General features: G+C 34.7%; 1 protein-coding gene across 3 annotated transcripts; it reads left to right on the top strand.

Moving 5' to 3' along the window:
- Positions 1-1,571: 1,571 nt before the first annotated feature.
- On the top strand, positions 1,572-5,644 carry LOC131643916 (zinc finger CCCH domain-containing protein 32). Of its 3 annotated transcripts, none has more exons than XM_058914272.1 (7): positions 1,572-2,101; positions 2,208-2,359; positions 2,615-2,677; positions 3,112-3,231; positions 3,317-3,607; positions 3,711-4,022; positions 4,917-5,644. In XM_058914272.1, the coding sequence occupies exons 1-7, from the start codon at positions 2,008-2,010 to the stop codon at positions 5,307-5,309; spliced, it is 1,425 nt and encodes a 474-aa protein (XP_058770255.1). In that variant the 5' UTR covers positions 1,572-2,007; the 3' UTR covers positions 5,310-5,644. The 3 variants fall into 3 exon arrangements, with proteins under 3 accessions (XP_058770255.1, XP_058770256.1, XP_058770257.1); XM_058914273.1 differs by lacking the exon at positions 4,917-5,644 and adding an exon at positions 4,316-4,889 and having other exon boundaries at positions 1,573-2,101; XM_058914274.1 differs by lacking the exon at positions 4,917-5,644 and adding an exon at positions 4,312-4,889 and having other exon boundaries at positions 1,574-2,101.
- Positions 5,645-10,064: the final 4,420 nt, after the last annotated feature.

The raw sequence follows: 10,064 nt of genomic DNA, 5'->3' as shown, positions 1-10,064 counted from the left end.
GTATTATTTTATAATATATTAAAATTTTATAAAAAATTTATCTATAACCTATTTAACTATCTTAGAATAGTTTACTCTATTATTTTGGTTGATATCGTTTGGTATTTGTTTATTTAATTTTTTTTAAAAAAAATAATATATCGTCTAGAATTAAAAATATTATATCACATAATAGTATCTATAATGAAAAAAGTCATTAAAACATAATAATTTGAACTAAATTTTAATTTTATGATACAATGTTAATATCATTTCGTATAGTTTGTACTACAGGTCATTATTACAATAATTATCACTTAGAAAAAAAAGTAAATATACTTATAAACTTACAAACAATGTATGATTTTCCAAACAGGGGAAAATAATTTTAAATAAAAAAATTTATGATTTAATTATTTTTATTAAAAATGTTATACGAATTTTTTTTATTGCTCTAAATATTTTTATCTACAAAAATTTACTATTGATCTAAATAGTTTTTTGTAAACGATACATAAACAACAACAATGTTTATATACAGGAAAAAATCTATTATTGATATAAATATTTTTATATATGAAAATATTCTAGTAATCCAGATATTTTTGTAAATGATACATAAACATAAATAATATTTGTAGACGAAAAAAAATCTTTTATTGACCTAAATATTTTTATAAACGAAAATGATATTTATGATCCAAAAATGATATACAGGAAAAAAAATTATTATTGATTTAAATATTTTTATATACGAAAAATAGTATTTATGATCTAAAAATATTTTTTTCAAAAATTATATACGGGAATAAATTTATTATTGATTTAAATATTTTTATATAAAAAAATCTATTATTGATTTAAATTTTTTTAATTTTCTATTTAAAATAAATAAATATATTATGTTAGCAAATGCGCGTACCAGAACAGAACCCGTGCGTACGCACGGGTTTGTTACTAGTTATAATAAGAAAAGTTGTAGTAGTAAGTTACAAGGATCTTTCTTATTGTAATTTTGGATTTCGGGTGTTTAGCCTATTGCTATAATCATGGAAACTTCCGTGTAATAATTTTTCTTACTTTAAGTATATTTTTACTCTCTTAGTAGTGATTAACATACTTTGACTTTCCCAAACAAAAAATAATAGTCTCACTTTAAAAAACATTTCCGTTTAAATTCGCACTGCTTTGATGCCAACACCTGTAAAACTCAATTATAGCATTCATACATCCGTATATCATTAAATATTAACCCCAACCTACCAAACAAAAGAAGTTGGAAAGCAAAGGACAATCTCGTCATTTTCCCACGTACTGAGTGTCGGTCACTACTTCACTCTTTAGTTTATTGAAATGAGTTCCAACCAAAAACATATATATTTTTTATTAGATAAATATTTAAGTGATTTAAATCCTATTTAAATGAGCCCGAAATATATATGTACTAGATTTGACATTATGATTATTTCTTGTATGAAACAAATAGCCCATACTACATTTATTAATTAATGCTATGTTGCTTTCAAAGTTAATAAATAATTTTCCAAGGCTAAGATTTGAGTAGTTGGTGAAAGTAGTGAAGATTGAAGCACTAAGTTTTCCGTTACAAGCTATGATGAGATGCGATAATATTCCGCGAAACACAACACTTCTGCTATTTGGCGCGCACGCAACTAAACCTTATACACTATACTGAGAAATAAAATTGAGAAAATCATTAATAATATACTGAAATTAAAAACTGAGAAAGAAAGAAAGAAAATTGAGCTGAAAAGACCAACACATCATCAGTGACCGTACAGTTCCAGAGAGAGAGAGAGAGAGAGTGTGAAAAACTAGAAAGACACAAACACAAACACACGAACGAACAACAACACAAGGAACGTGTGAGAACAAAAACCCATTTCTGTGAAGTAAGACGAGCTAAGCTCGCCGATCTTCCGGAACATTCTAGATCAGTCTAGTAGACAAGTTCGGTTTTTCTTTCTTGTAAAGTTTCTTCTGTACAGGAACCGGAACCTCACACAAATGGACTTGTACGGTCGGAGCCCCACTAGAAATGGATCCAACCCGCTTAGTCAACATGAATGGCGTTCACCGACCGCTGAAGCTGCTCTCGGAGGTTGTTTTTGTTTCTATTTCTGTTTGTTAATGTTATGTTAGGTTAGGGATTAGGTTTTTGTTTGTGGTTTGTAATTAGGGTTTTGAATTTGGTGATGCATGTGCAGAGTCGATGTGGCATTTGACGCTTGGTGGTAGTGGTGGTGGTGAATCTTACCCGGAGAGACATGGTGTGCCTAATTGTGCTTATTATATGAGGACTGGGTTTTGTGGATATGGTGGGAGGTGTCGATTCAATCACCCGCGTGATCGTGCTGCGGTAACAGTTTTTGGTTTTTTAGCATTTTGAGATGTCTGCATTATGTTGGAGTTTCATGCAAGTGTTTTGTTGCTGTTTGTTTTAGTTGTAGATGTTGTTTTTTGTGTTGTTTCTGTATGATTTGTGTTACCAATGAGTTTCCTTGAAAGGTTCATGCATGAGCTTTAAGTAAGGAAAAAAGGATTAGAAGAATGCACTATAATTATGTACTTGCTGAAGGGTTTAAATGGATTAATTGAGTCAAATATTGTTCAGGTTGCTGCTGCTGTTAGAGCTACAGGGGACTACCCAGAACGGCTTGGGGAACCTCCTTGTCAGGTATAGTTTTCTAAATGATGTTCATTTTGGTAAGCTGTGTTATCAAATATCGGCCATGGCAGCACAATGGTGTGTATACATGGCAGTTTTTCGGCTCGCTGCAATGGTAAATATCAGCCGATATTGCGGGTTGTTCTGCCATAATCCACTATAGCGGCACTGCAAAGTGGCTAGCAGTATCAATATGGCTGGATTTTGGCTCTCCGCTATGGACTGTCATCTGCCATCGACAATACTGGCACTCACACGCTGAGTGCTGACAAGTAGGGAATTGCGGGTTTGAGCCCCCACCTCTGAATATCAAATGTCTCTACAACTACAATTTGAGATGTAGTTAAATGAAGCTGTTATTAATTTGTTATATGTTTCAGAAACTTCTTATATTTACTATTTAATAAATATTATACTAATTGTGGCTTTCTTCTTATGAGCAGTATTATTTAAAAACTGGAACCTGTAAATTTGGTGCGTCCTGTAAATTCCACCATCCCAAAAATGGAGGGGGATATTTAAGCCAAGCTCCACTAAATATTTATGGATACCCATTACGTCCGGTTTGACTCCTCATTTTTCTCTTCTTCCTTATGTAATTTACATGTAATTGTGCTAATGATTAAATCATGCCTTTTGTTTTAACAGGGTGAGAATGAGTGCTCCTACTATTTGAAAACGGGGCAGTGCAAATTTGGCGTAACTTGTAAATTCCACCATCCTCAACCTGCAGGAACGTCATTGCCAACATCTGCACCTCAATTTTATCAACAGGTGCAATCTCCAACTGTTCCTCTGCCCGAACAGTATGGTGGAGCTTCCACAAGCTTGAGAGTGGCTAGACCTCCTGTGTTACCCGGTTCATATGTACAGGGGGCTTATGGTCCTGTACTTCTTTCACCAGGGGTTGTTCCGTTTCCTGGATGGAGTCCTTATTCGGTGAGAGGCACATTAAGTGTGTTTTGAAATACGGTGAAAAGTTTTTTTCTTTGTTCGTTTGCATTAGCATTTGCATCATTGTGATGAATTTATATTAGTGCAGGCTCCTGTAAGTCCCGTGTTATCTCCTGGTGCACAACCTGCTGTCGGGGGTACTTCTCTATACGGAGTGACCCAGTTGTCGTCATCAACATCAGCTTTTGCAAGACCTTATACTCCTTTGCCCTCTTCTCCCGGTCCTGCAGGAAGCAGTCTGCAGGAGAAAATATTTCCTGAAAGACCCGGTGAACCGCTCTGCCAATACTTTCTGAGAAACGGGGACTGTAAATTTGGATTGGCTTGTCGATATCATCATCCACAGGAACTCGTTGCTGCACGGCCAGTTCTTAGCCCCGTTGGTCTTCCTTTACGCCCGGTATGAACGATATCCCAATTTGGTTCTTTGTTGATTTGATTGTTTAGCTTTCTTTCATTTCGGTTAAATTTATGCTACTTCAACTTATAATTTCTAATATCATCCATATAAACGCGTGGATAATCCATGTCTTTTGTAAATTATAACTTCAATTTAAGATTTGAATTTAGCATATGATTTGATTATATCTTTAACTAGAGTTGAAATAATTGTAAAGAGGTGATTTTAAGGTTATCAATGATATATGATCATACAATTAAATTTTTTCTCTCTCCCCAATTGATCCTAGGAAGGATCTCGATTTTGACAACCTTGCTTGATTCCTTGACGGAACATGATTGGCTTTCTGTATCTATCCTGCTCCCTCACACAAAAGCTTGGTTCTGAGACATAGTATTTGTCTGTTTATTCCAAAAAAGGGGGATACATGAATCAAACTTATGGTCACTTTGTCATTGAATTTGAAGCCATGATACCATGTCAAGGGCCAACTCTCCTAAACTCAAGTTATTGGATGAATGCACATGATTGGAATATATATATGTAATAGTCTTAATGTAAAACCTGCTATTCAATCTATTTTCTTTTAAATATTAACATAATTATACTTGTTGCATTATAAGTGTTTGTAATTCAAAAGTTGTATGTCTTTTAAAAATAAAATTAACTAGCTTGTGATTGTTTAAACTCAATCTAATAGACTGTGAAAACCTCTTTAGCACCGACACCTCTGAAAAAAGGTGTCCGTGTCAGTGTTGGTGTCCGAAAATGACACCGAGACTTATGATTACAATTGATGTTTAATTTTTCTTGGTTGCATTCTAATGTTGGTTAGCACCTTAATATCTATTCTTTTGGGACTGTTTCATAATTAATTAACTTTCTAGAAAACAGGGTGTACAGCCTTGTTCATTTTATTTACAAAATGGGCACTGCAAGTTTGGCTCGACATGCAAGTTTGATCATCCCGTGGCTGTGGGGTCAATGAGATACAGTCCATCAGCATCTTCTCTTATAGATGTTCCAGTTGCTCCGTACCCAGTCGCGTCTTTACTGTCTAACCTGGTGGTTCCTTCAACAACACCTTCAGAGTTTCGGCCTGAACTGAAGCCAGGGCCCAAAAAGGAATCATCAATTTCATCCAGAATGCATTCTTCTGGAACTTCTGTCGGTTTAATTTTCTCACAAGGCGGGTCTGTCTCGCTGTCTGATGCGCATCTCTCAAGCCAGAGTTCGGTTTCTTTGAACGGTAGCAGAAGCAGCAGACAGAGTGGCGACATACATTGATCGGACTAGTGCGAAAAAAGCCATTGAGTGTGATTTCTCAAGCCTCCATTGCTTCTGTTTATACTTGTCTCGGAATTTAATGGCAACTGTTCAAAGTTTGTTTTTGCCATTGAAATTTGTTATCCATTCCTGTGTTATTATACACCAGGTCATTCTCTTTTATGCTATGACACAAGTATTGCAATTATATAAGCTAGAGATATTGAAATAATTGCGGAATAATTTTTAAAAGCTGCACTACCATGATACAGGGAGCATTTCCTGTAATTGGAAACATCTTTAGTCTATGAATTTGGTTGTTGAGTGAATCTTCGTTTTCTTTTTCCTTTCTTCAAGTTTTTGCTTCATTTTCCCTGCAAAGTTACAAAGGGATTCTTATTGACCAATTTTTAGGAAGAAATTATGAACTTATTTTATAATTTTCGCATTTTAATCTGTGATTTATTATGAAATGGTGAGTATTTGTATTTCTGCCACCTCTTTCATTTATGATATTTGACTAGTATATTCTTTCTCCACCATATTTATGATATTTATACTCTCTGTCTCGTACTACTAAACTGTTTTTTTCTAAATATTTATTGTTTTAGAATATCAATGGGGGATATTTATTGTTATACTGTTCAGCTCAACTAACAATACTCCATGGTTAATTATTATCTTGAAAATTGCAAAATATCATTTATGTATATATCTAAATACAGTATGCGATATTAATGCTACCTAGAAGGCTAGAACGCCTTGTGTGCGGAAGAGAAACCAATTATACAAAAAAGTGATTTTTTGAGATTTCTTAAGATACATTTAACAAATCTCCACCTTAACTTAGAATACGACATCTCCACCTTAACTTAGAAAACGACATTGATATCAATGTACCTATTATTCACTTTGCTGCACTCTCTAAGCTTGAATCAGTCTGCAATAAACTAGGCAATGGTTTGGTGAATATACCTGATTGATTATTTTTTGAAACACCCCAGTTTTCAACCACAGTTTACTAGATTATATTCTTTGAAACCCCAGTTTTCAACCACAGTTTACTAGATTAATCGCATATGCTAAGTCTGACCTACTACAAGGACAAACCATATTCTCCAATTGTATAGGGAGTATTCTCCATTGTATTCTTATTTTTTTTGGTTTTATGATAAAGCATAACTCAAAGCTTAGTGTAATGATCTAAAGTAGCGTGGACGGTTTTAACACTACAATTTAAATCGTTCCAACAATTTTTTCAAGTAACTAGATTAAGATAATTCACAACTTTTGCAGTTTGTGATGATCATCGTCTCTAGGATCCTATTAACTTAACCAAGATCTTTCATTTTAAATTATTCATTTAAAGTCTTCTTGAGCTTACCGATCTCTCTATTTCTATAGTTTGCGACAACTATCATAATCATTTCTCACAAAACCGCCTTTGATTTTGCTTTAACTCATGAAATTCTGGTGTTTAAATCTCATATGTCCTAAGGGATATCGAGACAATGATCTCCAAACAACACACAATGACAAGGTATAAAATAGTGTAGAAATTTAAAGAACACAAGTAATTGTTCATCCAGTTCAATATATAACAATACCTACTCTGAGGGCTACCAAGCCAAGGATAAGTCGACTTTAATAGTATTAGTTTGAAGTACTATGCAAATAACCTCCGGTTCACACGCAAACAACCTCCAGTTTAGAGCCTTCTCGCCTAATCACTACCCGTGCTATACTTCTACCAAATACTCACCTAGGTATGAGACCCTTCTTAATCCCCTTTAATCACAACCGTTATAATCAATTACAAAACTTTAGAAGACACACTTCCAAGACACAATCAGTCAATGCTTAAAAGCTTATGAACGAATACAGAACTTACAACTCAATGAAAATTGTCAAACTCTTCTATCAATACGATATTAGAAAGACTCACAATACACAAGACTGCACAAACCCTAACACAAACTACAATATAAGTTTCACACAATAACTAGGTTTGTTGCTTGCTATTTAAAACAATCTTTTGGACTCGATTTGGGCTTCAAACCGCAGCAAGGCATTTCAGAAAATACTCCAAAATCTTCTCCATGAAGATAGGGCTCCGCTAATTAGTTTCCTAAATATTCTCCATGTTTAGAAACTAATCAAACAACTTGAAAATAGAGACAATCTCATATCCCAAAATCAAGCACCACATAGAATTGCATAATATTCCAAAATATTCTGCACCTGTAAAGAAAAACAGACTTCAACAGATTCAGCTGTACTTAATAGTCACAATGTCGAATGATCCTGCATAGGACATCTTTCTTGACATGTCTCTTCAGTTGAAGTAGATAAAACATCTTGTTCAACATGTTCCCATAAGTTAGTTTTACCAAACATAATGCCAACCATAAAATAGAAAATTAACAATCTCCCCCTTTGACTTATTTTGGCTAAAATAACTTAGTGCCCTTTGCACACAAAAAACAAGGAAAATATCACGTTTGAAAATAGTTCAAGCACAATAACTCTCAGACCTGTAGAGAGTACAAATCATTCATCAGGATTCCGCAATCAAAGATGCAGCAGAACAAAAACAAACATGTAAACCACGTAGTAGTTAGTGGAATTCTGCACACAGCAAAGTTGAGAAGTTTCTCAACCAGTTAGTATGATGTCAAGATATTTTGTCTGACATCTCTTCACACATGCCAATAATCCATTCTTCAAACATGCTAAGGAAAATCAGGAGCACACCCCCTCAACAGCAGCTCATCAGCAACACTCCAGAGAATTTTTTTCTCCCCTTCAGTCAATGGTTAGTGGTTAGTGCACACAACACAATATTACTCTCCCTTTTTAGCCATAATATGACAAAGCAAAGGGAAGAGAGTAACCAACATAGAAAACCACACAAGTACATTAACATAGAGTGTAAAATGTTAAACACATCCTGGGCCAACAGCAGTAAGTAATACTGAAATTCCTGGATCAAACAGGTATCCTTGATGGTAACAAGAGATCTGGACCTTCACTAAAGTTGCACTAGTCTCGTTGGGAGAGAGACAGTGTGTTGATCTCCTTTATTTCTCTTCAGTGTTTGACTGTAGCCTATTCAGTAATTGCTATAATTCTTCTCACACACAGATGCCTAGTTTGCTCCTTAATTGTTCAAACTAAATTGTATCCAAAGCCTTTGTAAAAATATCAGCAAACTGATTTTCTATTTTTACATGCTCAAGAGTTATGACTTTGTCTTCTACAAGGTCTCCAATGAAATGATGCCTGATGTCAATGTGTTTAGTCCTACTGTGTTGAATAGGATTTTAGGAAATATTTATACACTCAAATTGTCACAGAATAATGTCATAACATCTTGTGTGACATTGTATTCAGACAACATTTGCTTCATCCAAACAAGTTGAGAACAACTGCTACCTGGTGCTATATACTCAACTTTAGTTGTGGAAAGAAATATACAATTTTGCTTCTTGCTGAACCATGAGATCAAATTGTTTCCAAAAAGAAAATCCTCCACAGGTAGTCTTCCTATCATCAGCACTTCCAGCCCAATCAGCATCACAATAACCCAATAACGTAGAGTTTGATTTATGTGAGTACAGTATCCCATAGTCACATGTACCATTCACATACTTCAAAATCCTTTTAACTTGATTGAGATGACTTACTTTAAGTTCTGCTTGATATCTAGCACATACTCCAACAACAAAAGTAATATCTGGTATGCTTTCCATAAGGTAGAGGAGACTACCAATCACGCTTTTATACAGACTTTGATCAACACTGATCCTTTTATCATTCTTGGATAACTTCAAGTGTGTAGGAGCAGGAGTTATTTTGTGACTGGCCTTCTCCAACCCAAACTTCCTTACAGCGTTCTTTGCATATTTTCCTTGGCAAAGAAAAATAGAGTCTTCCATCAGCTTGATTCGTAACCCAAGGAAGTAGGTTAATTTACCCACCAAAATCATCTCAAACTCAGATTGCATTTGCTTAACAAAATATTGGACCATCTCACCCGACATCCCACCAAAGACAATGTCATCCACATAGTTCTGAGCTACCATAAGTTTCCCATCCTTTTCTTTGACAAAGAGTGTTTTATCAATTCCACCTTTTTTATACCCATGATGGAATAGAAACTCAATCAACCTTTCATACCATGCTCTAGGAGCTTGTTTTAGGCCATACAATGCCTTCTTTAGTTTGAACACATGATCTGGAAAGGCTGGATCACTAAAACCTTTTGTCTGTTCAATATACACTTCTTCATTTAGATATCCATTTAGAAAGGAACTCTTTACATCCATTTGGAACAACTTGAACTTTAAAATACATGCCACTCCAAGTAGTAACTTGATAGATTCCAGGCGAGCCACAAGAGAAAATGTTTCATCAAGATCCACTCCCTCAATTTGAGTATATCCTTGAGCAACAAGTCTGACTTTGTTTCTGGTAACAACACCTTATTCATTTGATTTGTTCTTATACACCCATTTTGTGCCAATAACATTTGTCCTTTCAGGTTGGTACTAAGTCCCAAACCCCATTCCTCTTGAACTGCTCAAGTTCCTGTTGCCTAACATTAATCCATAACTCATCAGTCAGGGCTTCCTTGAGATTCTTTGATTCAAATTTTGAAACAAAGCAAGAGTTTGACATAAATTCCCTTGTTCCGGTGGTTACCTCTTTATTCAGATATCCTATGATAAGCTCCTTAGAGTGATATTTCTGAATCCTGAAAAAGGGTTCTTTATT

The sequence above is a fragment of the Vicia villosa genome, linkage group LG1 (genome assembly GCF_029867415.1).
Source record: "Vicia villosa cultivar HV-30 ecotype Madison, WI linkage group LG1, Vvil1.0, whole genome shotgun sequence".
Lineage (NCBI taxonomy): Eukaryota > Viridiplantae > Streptophyta > Magnoliopsida > Fabales > Fabaceae > Vicia > Vicia villosa.
This window is presented reverse-complemented; position numbering and strand designations above follow the sequence as displayed.